General features: G+C 33.9%; 1 protein-coding gene across 3 annotated transcripts in view; it reads right to left on the bottom strand.

Annotated features, from left to right (window-relative positions):
* The window catches only part of COL11A1 (collagen type XI alpha 1 chain), a 224976-nt gene that overhangs the window by 93450 nt on the left and 116896 nt on the right, over window positions 1-14630 (bottom strand). For all 3 annotated transcript variants that reach the window (XM_044944634.1, XM_025288198.2, XM_044944633.1), the window contains exons 29-35: window positions 12710-12763; window positions 10974-11081; window positions 7765-7818; window positions 2762-2815; window positions 2588-2632; window positions 2394-2447; window positions 2234-2278 (exon numbers count right to left, since the gene is read on the bottom strand). In XM_044944634.1, coding sequence (XP_044800569.1) covers window positions 2234-2278; window positions 2394-2447; window positions 2588-2632; window positions 2762-2815; window positions 7765-7818; window positions 10974-11081; window positions 12710-12763 — 414 coding nt within the window. The remainder of the gene's footprint in view (window positions 1-2233; window positions 2279-2393; window positions 2448-2587; window positions 2633-2761; window positions 2816-7764; window positions 7819-10973; window positions 11082-12709; window positions 12764-14630) is intronic.

Raw genomic sequence — 14630 nt, 5'->3', positions numbered from 1 at the left:
AGATATTTTTCATTTCTAATTCAATGGTACTACAAAACTCTCTCCTTGAACTTCCCAAGTCATATATACAGAAGAGAACATTTCTGTGATATTACTTTTATTGTTCTTCGACTGTGTGCCTAAGACATAGCAAATAGTTCATGATACTTAAAATTCTTTGAGAAAATGCTATATTATAGAGAAAATGTCTGATAAACTACACAGAATGCAAGAAATACATTTTGTATATTTAAAACAAGTATAAATGTTTCTTGGAAATGGTTTCGAGCACACTTGAAAAAATTTTGTTTTTTAAAATCAACCTTTGAGCTTCCCTGGCAGCTCAGATGGTAAAGAATCTGCCTGCAATGTGGGAGACCCAAGTTCAATCCCTTGGTTGGGAAAATACCCTGGAGAAGGGAATGGCAACCCACTCCAGTATTCTTGCCTGGAGAATCCCACAGACAGAGGAGCATGACAGGCTACAGTCCATGGGGTCGCAAAGAGTCAGATACGACAGAGCGACTAACACTCACTTTACTTTGATCCTCAAAATATACTTTTCTCATTCTCAAAATTTCTTCACAGTCACAAGTGATCATGTTCTTGGGTTACACTCTTGTGTTCCAAAATAAAATCATGAAGATTTATAGCTGATATTGAGGTTTTGGAATGTATAATAAAATATGTAAATAGAATAGTTTGTGCTTTAAAGACAAAACTCCTAGTTATGCTACAATTTGTTAAATGGTTTTACTGGTTCTATTCCAGTTAATGATTCAGCCATTTTAATTAATTTAACTGTATATTGCAATTAAGATGACTGATATAAAATATTTAAAATGTGTATATCATTTATGAAGTCAAAATGTACAGGATGAACTTAATTTGGAAATAGCTCATCAACAGTAAGAAATATTTAATAAAAACTTAATTAAACTTGACCCAAAGCCCTGAAACAACTGTAATTTAATGTTTATTCTTGGGTCTTATACACTGACATTTCTGTCACAAATATAAAGTTTATTTTTTAAAAAATGACCTATTCTCAGTTTTAAGTTATACATCAGAGGGTATTTCTGTTTTACTTTTTGTGAAATACCTATTATAAATTTCAATAATATAAAATGTATAATTTTATAAATATATAATATCAATTTTATATTTTATAATATCAATTTTATAATATAAAATGTATAATTAAAATTATAGAATATTAAGTCATTAGCCTAATTTTGTTGATAGTAATGTAGAATATTTTAAATTCTTTCAAGAGGATAGCTTTTAAAATCTGGCTACAAAAATGCTATAGTTTGCCAAACAAACAAAGGGTGTGCTTACTTATGTATATTTAGCTTTATTTTATATCAATTGAAAAATCAATTTACTAAATAGTTTTCCTATTTACTGGAATAGATGCTTTATCTTGATTTGAATGTTTATTGCTTGTGACTTAATGGCTACTGGAAGCTTGCATGTTACCAGCATAATGCTACTGCCAGCTCCAGAACAAAGTATCAGTATGGAAAGCAAGAGCAGGGGTGGAGAAGGTATAGGTGTTATATACAGGTGGGCTGCAGTCCGTGGGGTCGCTAAGTCGGACACGACTTCACTTTCACTTTCACTTTTCACTTTCATGCGCTGGAGAAGGAAATGGCAACCCACTCCAGTGTTCTTGCCTGGAGAATCCCAGGGACGGGGGAGCCTGATGGGCTGCCGTCTATGGGGTCGCACAGAGTCGGACACGACTGAAGCGACTTAGCAGCACATATTTAAAAGAAAAACAAGATTTTGGCTTGAGTTTAAGAGTTAATAACATAGGCCAGTTACACATATAATTTCTCTCACTTCTATAACAAAATTAGTAGCACATAAATGATGAAGATTTTTTTTTAAGGAAGTAAATTAAAGAATGGGCTTCCCACGTGATGCTAATAGTAAAGAACCTAGTTGCCAATGCAGGAGACTCATGAGACACGATCCCTGGATCAAGAAAATCTCCTGGAAAAAGACATGGCAATCCACCCCAGTATTCTTGCCTGAAGAATCCCATGGACAGAGGAGCCTGGTGGGCTACAGTCCATAGGGTCGCAAAGAGTCAGACATGACCAACACAACTTAGCACGCAACGCATATTAAAGAATGGGAACTTTTAAACTCTGACGTTTTGTGGATTTGCAAACACATGTCTTTTCCCAGAAATTTAAACACTTGTGAAATATAAACATTTATATGATGTAATTATTATACTTACTCTTTCACCAGGAGGGCCAGGAGGGCCATCACCACCTGAAGTGCCCTGGGAAAAACAACACAAAAACAGAAAAAAATCAGTTTTGACTCCTTCTGGTAACAGCCGTCCTCTGGAAGAGGAACCTACAGACAAGCCCAAATGGAACAAGTTCTGACAGTACCTTTGGACCTGGTTTCCCAGTGGGACCTCTTGCTCCTCTTGAACCTCGAGGTCCCTGCATGTAAGAGCAAAGATGAAATTGATCTAGCTCCAATTAGATCAAAACGGCACAGGATCAGTTTTCTTTTTTGAAGCAAATTACTTTGGAAAGTTAAATCCAAAATCAAAATCACCATTTTAAATCAAATCCCTTACCGTTGGACCACGCTGACCCCGAGGACCTGGTTTGCCAGCTACGCCCTGTCAACAACAGTACAAACAGCCTCAGGATACAGTATATCACAATGAATTGCGAGTCTGGGTCTGACAGAGAGGTTCCCATGGAAGAACACTTATATTAGTCCAGAACAGTATACTTGTATATCATACCCGGGCACCTTTCTCTCCATTGGCACCTGGAAACCCAGGAAATCCAGTGGAACCCTACAAAAATAAAAATAGTAAACAATGAGTATATTAATTAACATTTTAGCAATAAGCTGAAAGTCTTTTAAAATACAGTGGTTCTCACAAGTGGGTAGCATTCAAATCAAAAATATAACTTTAAGACACCATACAACCTTTATTCATGTACTGAAAAATGAACTTACAGTGACACCTGAAATCCTGGAAGCATTGAAAACATGAATTGATAACACATCTTAGTTTTCAGCTTTAAGGAAATTAATTAATCAAATATATCATTTCTCATACCAAAAAATAGCAATTAAAGGACATTTCATATAAAATAAATTTTGACTTATAATTCTACATATTTGCTTCAACTCTGAAGAAAAATTTTGTTTTTCACAAGCATGAATAATCAAATAGTAAAATAGGAGTTTTATAAAATGTTTTTCTGAATTAACATTATTGTATTCTTGTAGTATACTTATCACTTTTTAGTTGAGTATTTTGTACCTTTGGAACTGGATAAAATCTAAAAGATTAAAAACCTTCCCCTTTTTCTGTTTGATGTTTAAATGTGGTTAGATACAGCTGAGAGTCTAAGTCAGACTGTCCAGCATTAAAATCTGTTATGGGGATTCCAAACACATGAATTCAAGACTTATGTTTGTCATGCAATCATGTAAGTAAATTGAGTACATCACTTATCCCCTTTGAGCATAGCTTTTTCTTCAGTAAAATGAGATCATCTGCATCTTATGGGTACTTTGACACTTGTAGGATATAGAACTGAAGGAAGGTAAAGCATAAAATGATAATAATAGATAACATTAAATAAGGATTATTTAAGGATGTAATAAGCCCTATAAAAGCACTACGTAATTTAATCCACAGTTACCTTTTACAAATGGAATATAATTCCATTTTACCTTGTACATATGTCCAGATTTTCATCTACTAAGAGATTCCTTAGAACATGACTGTGATTGGTTTGCCTCATTATTGTATCATGAAATAAAGCAGATTAGGGTTCAATCCTTTCTCTTGAATTTACTAATAACTATGAGACCCTCAGAGTGGTGGGTGGGGGAGGGGGCTTCCAAGCACTCACTTTTCCTATTCAGACCAGTGTATGGATTAAATGCAATAATGTGTAAAATGTCTAGCAAAGAATAGTAGACATGCAGATTTTACACACTTTCCCATGCATCAATGAAGGTAAAACAAAGCCTTCTTTGACTTGAATACATCTTTGGGTTTTGTTTTTCTTTCTTCTTCTATTAGATTCAGGTGTACAGTAAAGTTAATCAGTTATACACACACACACACACACACACACACAAATATATATTCTTCATATATTCTTCACTCAGATTCTTTTCCATTAAAAGTTATTACAAGATATTTAATATAGTTCCCTGTGCTATATAGTAGGTCCTTGTTGTTTATCTATTTTATATATAGTAATGTGTATCTCTTAATCCCAAACTCCTAATTTGTTTGTTTCCCCCACTTCTCTCCCTTTGGTAACAATAAATTTGTTTTTTATTTCAGTGCACACTCATTTGGACTGAACTAACCTAAAGTATTATTTCTCCCAGTAATAATGGCTCCTCTGTATCAGAATAGTCTAGAGTGACTGCTGAAAGAAGGGACTGTCAAATCCTACTGCAGGCAATAGGGTCCAGGAATTTGCATTTTTAACAATGTCTCCAGGTGATACATACAGAATGGGTGTTATCAATTTATATTTCCTCCACAAATCAGGAAATTTGTATGTGAAGCCTTATGGCATTTGATGGACAAAGCTTAGTAAGAACTGCTAAGCTTCCTATTAGGACCCATTTAGCAACATATTATAATTCATTTATAGAGACCACTATGTGATCAACCTGAGGACAATTATTAGAACATGTAATGCTCACATAATGGGGGAAAATGTCTGCAAATTACATTTTTGAAAAGCTTTCAAAAGCCTTTTCTCTATCTCTGCTGCTGCTGCTAAGTCTCTACGGAGAATCATATAGTTATATCTGGTAGAGTATTACTATGTGAATACTCTAGGACATCGACAAGTAAGTATAATTCAATATGGAAGTAATTCATTTCTTTCAATTTAAGGACAAATATTCATCTGTCCTGTGAAGAAGAGAAATACATTTGTAGAGACTTCATTCAAACAAATGGCTCTTATGTATCAATTTTATGTTTAATAAATTTATTTTCTTACATAGTTTCTGCTCTAAGAAATTTATGGGAAATAGACAAAAATGTCTAATCCACCAGCTAAACGATTTGTAATATATGGGCAGATCCTTCTCTTTTTCCCACATAAAAATTATCACCAAAATATACAATTTCTATGAAAAGACATTTGCTTTTAAGTGGAAAAAATAAACAGCCAACAAAAGGCCAAAAAGTCAATGGTTAATAGCAAAATCAGCTCTTTTGGTGAATAAAACTTGTAAAATTAGTTTAAATGCTATTTTAAAATATAAACTAATTCTATCTGAAAATAGATTTTACTTTTTGAAATAGCTATCATTTGATACAACATATAATGGTACATCTTTAAAAAACCCATTATGGTTTACATTTCTAGTAAGATATTACATAAATTATATTGTCTAATTATAGTCCTTATATTGCTTGAAAATTAGCAGCCAAGTTTCAGTGAAAGGGAAAGTCGCTCAGTCGTGTCTGGGACTCTTTGCGACCCCATGGACTGTAGTCCGCCAGGCTCCTCGGTCCATGTAATTCTCCTGGCCGGCATACTGGAGTGGGTAGTTGTTCCCTTCTCCAGGGGATCTTCCCAACCCAGGGATCAAACCCAGGTCCCCCACATTACAAGCAGATTCTTTACCATCTGAGTCACCAGGGAAGCCCGATTATAGTCCTTATATTGCTTGAAAGGGATTAGCAGTCTAGTTTCATATTTAGTATAATAAAGACTTAAGCCTATTCAAAATTCACTGGCTTCCACTTAGGAAGGGAATGTGACCCTATCTTTGATTTTTGATGTATCCATCATTTTTTATTTAAGAACTGAGAAACATAAATGGTTTTGATCATAGAAAAAAGTTGTGAAGAAAAGTAAAAGAAAAAGATAAAGACCAAAATTTCAGACATTTAGGTTAAAAGGTAATAATGCAATGTTTGATTCCTCGAGAAAGAAGCATTTCTCTCTAGTCATTCTGGTCCATTTTGTTACTAAAGAACTGAATGATTATTGAACATAGTATTGACTTAGGAAAACCAAAAAAATATAAGAATGTCAAATAAACACTTAATAGAAAACTATACTTATTCATGTAAATGTAAAAACAGATTTCTGTATTTAAATCAAAACACAACCACAACTGCAATTCAATTTAGATCAAAAATTTACCCAATAAGTTAAGAATAGTTTAAAGTTGTATTTTATAAAGTAAATATCTTTTTTTACTCAAAGCACTTGTGAAAATGCTTCACATCCAAAAGGAAATTAACTAGGTAACATAATAGGGTATTAGAGACAATATTTAAAAGGTAAAAATTACTAATTAATGCTTGTATTATTTTTTAAATCATAGGTTAAATGCATCTTTCTTTAGAAGGGCTCCATTACCTCCTAGAATACAAGGAAATATTCTAGAAAGCCAATGAATAGGGCAAAACTGGATGGCAAGCCTAAAATACTGTTATCACATGATAATGAGTCAAAAGTACATGAAATTCACATTTTTCAGGAGGTAGGATATTTTTGTCTCCCATTGATTATCTGTGAAACATTAATAAATATATGTTTGGGTATTATTACACCCAACCAGGATGTATCCTTATATTATAAACCTGTCAAACATTAATGAATCAAACAGGAATAGATAGATGACAAACATATAGATAGATAGTAGATAGATATAGATAGATAATCTCACGTGCATGTAACTACCTTTATATTAATAAGCAAAATTTATATATGAAATCGTTTAACCATTTAATGTAACTAGTCAATCAATCAAAAGAATCCTTAACGAAGTTCTATAATGAGCTCGAGGAAAACTAATGCAAGGTAAACATGTATTTTTAAAACACTTTTTTGCTTAAAATATGTATATTTCACAGTCAAAAATAGAATCTCAGTGCATTGAGTGCATGAGTTGAGTAGTAGTCCCCTCAAAGACATATCAAATATCCAAATATTCTGGAATTTGTGAATATTACTTTATTTGGAAAAAAGGGGTCTTCGTAGATGTAATTTAGTTCCGGATCTTGAAATTAGATCATCCTGAATTATCCAGGTGGTCTTTATATCTAACGACAAGTGTCTTTATAAGAAGAAGATAAGATAAGAACACAGAAAAAAAGGCCATGTTGGAGGGGTTGGAGATTGCACACAAGCCAAAAAATGCCGAGGGCCACAGGAAGATGGAAGAGGACAGGACGGATTCTCCCACAGGGCTTTTGGAGGGAGTATGGGCTGGCTGACACCTCAATTTTAGACTTCTGGCCTTCAAAAGTGTAAGAAAGTCAATTTCCATTGTTTAAATAACCAAGTTTGTGGTGATTTGTTACAGTAGCCCTAGGAAACTGAATCTGTGGAAATGAGGGAAAATAAAGAGGATGAAAGAAGAGCCATTCTTTCTCTTAAAATAATATCAAATGGTAATTCAAACCTTTAGGGAACTAGACAGGAAATCAAACATAAAACTTCTAGATCTATTCATTAAATGCTGCCTAGGAATAGACCTTATTCCAATTACAAGGAAGTGGCTGACTATGACTTCCTCTGTCTCTAAAATACTCCAGTCCAAATTCATATTAGCTCTCTGAACTCTCTGCAATCCCAGTGCCCATAAATGCATCTGACTTTCTCTTGTAACATTATATTTTAAGGATTCATCATCTCTACATTACAAACTGAAATGTAACCACAGATGATTAATGTTAAATGTATTGACAAAATGCTAATAAACAAGCTATAAAAATCAAGCTAATTGTTTTACCTTTGGACCTTGTCTTCCTGGATATCCTGGTAATCCTGGAACGCCAAGTTTCCCCTAAAGTTAAAATAATAATAATAATAATCACTTCAAAATAGAATTCAGTCTATTAGAGCACTCGAAAGGAAGATTTGCAAGTTTTTCCATTCTTTATTTTCACTACATTTCTTAATTTGAAGAGGAAAAAAATGTTACTAATGCTATGATGTTCAATAACTTAACCTCTTAAGTGATAGTGTCTTCTTTAAGGACATAGTGAAAGTCACTCAGTCATGTCCGACTCTTATGCGACCCCATGGACTATACAGTCCATGGAATTCTCCAGGCCAGAATACTGGAGTGGGTAGCCATTCCCTTCTCCAGGGAAGCTTCCCAACTCAGAAATCGAGCCGAGGTCTCCCGCATTGCAGGCGGATTCTTTACCAGCTGAGCTACCAGGGAAACCCTGACATAGAGCCCTGAGTAAAGATAATTCTAGGACTGTTTGTGAATGAAAGAATATGGTAAGAATTCACCTAAATTTTATCAAAATTAAATACTATTTAAAATGAATGGCTGTAGTTAGAACTGCATGTAGGTTTTGCCATTTCAACTGAAGGTAATCTATTTGAAAAAATTATTTAATTTCTCACTGTAAATAGAAAGCAAGCAATCATGTTAACTTTTTTTTGCTAAAGGAAAGCTTATATAAATAACTATATTAAGAAATTTTAACCTAATTTTTGAGCAAAGTTTCTTCTTTTATTCAAATATCTGAATAAATTGAGTTAATAAATACCAAATATTGAGAGACAGAGCTAAACAATGATTTTTGTGGAGTGTTAATTCCTACAGGTGGAAACTTGAGTGTGTAGCTATTTTCTTCCAGTGCAATAAAATTACTACTCAGTTTGAAAGTGCTAAAACAAATGATAAATTACAGTGAAGTCCAATGATGTATAGCATATACTAAAAGGTTTAAAACACTAAACTAACAAAATTGACCCCCTGAACAAAGCATTAATTTAAAAATTTGGATAGAAAGTAAATAAAATTAAAATAAGTGGATTGAATAAAATATATTTTTGTGAAATTTGACTGAGACAATTTCCTTAAGATCTTAAGAAAGTATGTTTAATATATAAAATATTTATCAAAATCTTAAACATTAACAGACAAATAGTATCATTATTTCCTATGTGCATTCAAAATAAATAAGAGCAAAAACATAAACAAGTCCAAATTACTATCTATAAAAAAAAGATGAGGAGGCTTTATGAACAAAAATAAATATTTTACTGGATGAAGCAAGGCAAGAGATTAAGAATACAGTTTATGATCTTGTTATTATAGATAGGGGTCCCCTGATAGCTCAGCTGGTAAAAAATCCGCCTACAATGCAGGAGTCCTAGGTTCAATTCCTGGGTTGTGAAGATCCCCTGGAGAAGGGAAAGGCTACCAATTCCAATATTCTGGCCTGGAGAATTCTATGGACTATATAGTCCATGGGGTCCCAAAGAGTCAGATATAACTGAGCGACTTTCACTTTCACTATCTTATATTGAACTAAACAGTTGTCTGATTCAAGATCAACTTTACATAGGTAAGCGGTCTTCACACGAAAAATATTCAAACAAGCCTTAAGAACCATACTTATAATGATGTCACCTTGGACACAGTAAGTTGTCACAGCTTGTTTTATGCTACTGATTTCAAGGTTAATGAAATTCTCTTAATTATGATCAGAAAACTTTTGTAGTCTATGTTACTACATTAGAATGCAAATTCATTCATTTTAGAGTCATTTAAAAATAAATCCAGACAGAAAAATTGTATTTTCAGTACAGTGATAGGCAACTTCAATAAAGGAGAAAATACTAATGAAATGCTAAAGATGAAAAATTGGGAAGTAAACTTCTGATGCCTCAGAACAGTTTGTGGGGCCAACTTACACAGAATACAGTGGGGTTGACAAAAGAGGAAGGTCCTAGAATATCCTTAAACTATTGGCAAAGGAGCACTTTGAGCAGAAGGTTCATAGGTCTTGTAAGCCTTTATGCCCTGAACCCCATCTTTTCCCTCTGTTGCTTAAACACGATGACATTATTGGTTTACAAACAGCAACTGGGAATGTGAAACTGTAGAAATGACTTATGATAACATGAGAAAATGATTTTTTATTTGTCTAGTCACAATACCTATATAATCTCTATTTTTTTTTCTGGAACAGGATGGTAAAGGGCAGAGACAACAATTTTCTTATACAGCATGCTATTTTCATATTTATAGAATAATGATATGCTCAATATAAAAAATTGGAGACTAGACATACTTACAAAAAAAGGAATAGTTTGATTTATACCACCAAGAGACAAGTATTATTTATATTTTCCTTCAGTGTACATAATTGGATAGCACTTATCATCAATATTTCTAGTTTTTCTTAATTTAACTTCAGGTTCATTACTGGAGGGGGTTTCCATTCCCTTCTCCAGCCGATCTTCCTGACCCAGGGATGGAACAGGGGTCACCTTCATTGTAGGCAGATTCTTTAACATCTGAGCCAACAGGGAAGCCCTATAAGTTGTTTACAATATCACTAAATATTCTATGAAGGCATAATTTTAATGTTGCCTAATATTATATCTAAATGTAACAGTTGCAAATATTTTTGACATATGCATATAGCTTAGTGGCTGTGAAAGCAATAAATTAGTATTATCCAGGAACTTTTAAAACATGGTGATGTGGGAGTTAAACTGGATTAGAATTAAAACCTCTTAAAGTATGGCCTGAACATCAGTATCTTTTGAAACATTTATTCTGTAAAAATACATGCTTATGTGGAAATATTGAGAAAAGAACATTTTGGTTTTAGGGCCAAAGGTGATTCAGCTTGCTCCAAAACAATAAGTTGGCCACTTTTCATTGATTCTTTCATCCTTCATTAATCACAGGCAGATTCTGCACTTTTAATATAGAAGAGTGTTAAGAGTGGCTGATGCTACATGGCCAATGGGAGAAGAGACTAGAAAATAAGGAACAGTAGAAGACGATGAATGTGCCTGTCTCCTGATTATACTTCTACGTAGCATATGGATATGAAATTGAAATTCAAAAAATTGAAACTAGATAAAACTCTTGATTTATATAGTGGGTGATTAAAATCACCCTAAAATGACAATGAAACATCATGTACAAAAGGACTTGTAAATTTAAAGTTGTTCACTCACCTTCTCTCCTGCTTGACCAGGAGGACCGGGGTCTCCAGTTGGACCAGCTCGACCTTTGGGGCCTTCAGGGCCATCCTCTCCTCTTGGACCTACTTGACCAACTTCTCCCTGATAACAAAGTAAGAGCATTCTTGCAACTTAAAATATCTTTGAGACTGAATGGCAGAAATTATAGTTCATCAAAAAGTTATATTCTTCAATTCTTGGTTTGTTTACTCATATATATGACAAAGAGGACTGAAAGTCTTTGACTTTATCGATCTTTCAATTAATACATAAATGATTCAATACAGTCTGACATTTGAAAAGCTACAGAAGTCCTATGCTACCATGTATCACACTAAATTAATTTTAATTCACTGAGTCACAGAAAGAGAGAGAGAAAATAAGAATCAAAATTAGATACTATAGGTTGGCAATATATGCTACCCCAAAATATGCCACTTTGGCATAAGGATTATTTTGAACTGAAGGCAAGTGGGAAGAAGCAGATACAAAAAAAGTGATCTACCCACCCCATACTTGCTTAAAAGCAGGGAACTAAGGTGTTTTTCCTACCCTCTTGATTAGAAAAGACAAAAATTAGTCACTAGAGGTAACTAGACACTTACTAATCTGGAGCCAGAAGCAAGCACCAGAGGAATATATCTATACAACAAACTTTCCAACTAGCCTTTATATAACATTAATAGTTTCCATTTATCTGCCTTCCCACAATTTATAGCACTAGAAACTCAAAGTCCTTTCTTCTTTAAAATGTATTGTTCCTTTGCTAAAATGATACACAATCACAAGTTCTAATCACGCTTGAATTACTCATCATTTAACGTTCCCATGTATAATCATGATACACAAGATAAACTTCTGTTTGCTTATCTCTTATTAATCTGTCTTCTGTCATTCTGTAATTTTAGAGGGCTCCAGTCTGAGACTCTATCAGGGTAGGAGGGAAAATAATTTTTCCTCCCAGATGATAGCAACTTTGGAAATCACTGATTGGAACATAAGAAAAATATCTCACCTGACTTTAAACTTTATTTTCACATTTAAGGTATTAGGTTCTAGAATGCATATGCTATTGCTCCCATCCCAGACACAGGCTTTATACGCATTTTAGGAAAATCAATATTCTATACCATGCCTTTTTTATTCCACTTATTAGATACTGTTATGCTAGTTATAAAACAAATTTTCCCAATAAAACATTTAATTTACTTTAGGTGACAAACTTTTGTTTTCAAGATACTCACTAACAGAAAAACGGTGTACTATATTGAGACTCAAAAATTCAAGACAACTATAAAGTGAAAATTCATGAAAGTTGCAGATATAGTCTCCAGGAAGCATAGCTCATTATATATGAACAAGATTTAAAACAAATCTATTGAATTAATTATATAAAGCAATTTGATCATCAATTTATAAAATGTCTGTAAATAGTAACACCATATATGATATAATATATATTTTGTGTATTTATAAATATATATATATAACTATGCATGTGTAGATATGCTATGGGACATATATTTAGCATAGCATCCAAAAAATAACTAATAATATTTTATTTCCACAGAAATTAAGACACCTAATCTTCAGATAAAAATGGAAGTGAAAAACGTCTCAGGTAGTACAAACATTTGATTTATTCTATGTTTGCAGTATTTAACTATAGAGAAATAAGCACACACACATCCATAAATGCATGTACTAGTGCAGATTTTCTTTTTACTTACTCTATCACCTTTGAGACCCATGTCACCTTTGAATCCTGGAAAACCATCTTCACCCTAAAAAGTATAAATAATAAAACAAGTACTTAATCAATTGTTTGAATAAATCTAGAATATGACTATATAAATTATGAGTATTGATAATTAGGAAAAATTGTTCTGAGAAATATGAATCTTGCTTGTGAAAACTTCCTCTTTCCTATTTTAAACCTTTATTTCCAGTATTCTCTCATTTCCCCATAATTAATGACTCTAAGTTACTTTTCACTTTCATGCATCGGAGAAGGAAATGGCAACCCACTCCAGTGTTCTTGCCTGGAGAATCCCAGGGACGGGGGAGCCTGGTGGGCTGCCGTCTCTGGGGTCGCACAGAGTCGGACACGACTGAAGGGACTTAGCATCAGCAGCAATGGCTCTAAGTTACTAGAAAACTTTTCACAAATGTGTTCATTAAATCTTCTCTATCTTATGGGGAAAATAACCATTATCTTGTAACAACATGTATCCTATGTTATTTTAACAAAGAAGTAAACATTTAATTAACTTTGGTTTACAAGAACCCTGGATGACCAAATAAATTCTTTATCTTTGCTGATACATACCTATACATTTTATCTCATTCATCTTGTCTCCTGTGCTTTAGATAAATGTCTTCTGGTTCAACTTGTTCTCTATATTACAACCTCTCTTCAGGTTAGCAGAATAAGCAAATTAATATTATCCTTTATGCATAAATAGAGATTGCTAATTGGCACATATGCACAAACCAGGGATGCTGAAAACTGGGCATCCTTATCAAAGAGAGGAGAAATTTTGACTATGAAAATACTTCTAGTCATTTTTACTATATCCAGCTTCATGAATGACTTTACTGTCTCTTAATTTCAAGAAAAAAAATTCCTAAGGAATAATCATTCATGTATTCAATAACATTAGTTGAGCAATTATTCAGAGCACTGTGGAGTAATTTGAAATTTTTGTTTTACCAATAATTTGCATTAATTTTGGCTCAGGAGGAGTAGAATGGGTGTTTGGAGATGAAAGCCATGAGGATAATGATAATGATGGACTGCGCTGGTACCAGCAGCGATGGTGCTGAGGAGAGAAGGGGACTTGGAGAATTCACAGAGCAGCTGGTACCTTAATTAGCAGTTGGAGAATGGATGACTTGCAGAGTTTGAGAAAAAGGCCTGTCAGGCCAAGTATGAGAACAAAGCTAGGAAGATTAGTACTTATACTTCCACATCCTGCTGTGGAAATGACTTTTACAAAACACAAAACTGATCATATCAATTTTTGGAATCAATGATTCCAAAGTGCTAATGATGACCATAAGCTGCCATCTCCCTCATGATCGGGGCTTTGTTCACCTCTATAGTTTTATCTTTGGTTTAAATATCCCTTCTACTTCCATCCAACACACTGGAACTGAATTTTACAAAAGCTGAATTTCCTGTATTTCCATTTGTAATTCTTGCATTGGTTAACCACTTCCACATACACACGCATCTGCAAATCTTTTCTTTCTCTGTTTACCTGGTGAGATTTTCCTCATCTTTTAGGATTTAGCTCATGATTCTGCTATGAATCAGTAAAGAACCTGCCTGCAATGCAGGAGACCTGGTTTTGATCCCTGGGTCAGGAAGATCCCCTGGAGAAGGGAATGGCAACTCACTCCAGTGATTCTTGCCTGGAAAATTCTATGGTCAGAGGATCCTGGTGGGCTACAGTCTGTGGGGTTGCAAAGAGTCAGAACAGGGCCCAGGAACTACCACTTTCATTGCCATGAGGTATTCCATGACCTCATTCTTTGCCTATTAAAATTAACCTCTTCATCCTATGTGCCGCACTCATCATTTGTTAATATAACATAACATCCTGTCTGAGCCACAGGGGAATAATCACAGGTCTCTTTCTTTCTACT

The sequence above is a fragment of the Bubalus bubalis genome, chromosome 6 (assembly GCF_019923935.1).
Source record: "Bubalus bubalis isolate 160015118507 breed Murrah chromosome 6, NDDB_SH_1, whole genome shotgun sequence".
Lineage (NCBI taxonomy): Eukaryota > Metazoa > Chordata > Mammalia > Artiodactyla > Bovidae > Bubalus > Bubalus bubalis.
The sequence above is the reverse complement of the archived record's forward strand: the minus strand, read 5'-3'. Positions and strand labels throughout refer to the sequence as shown.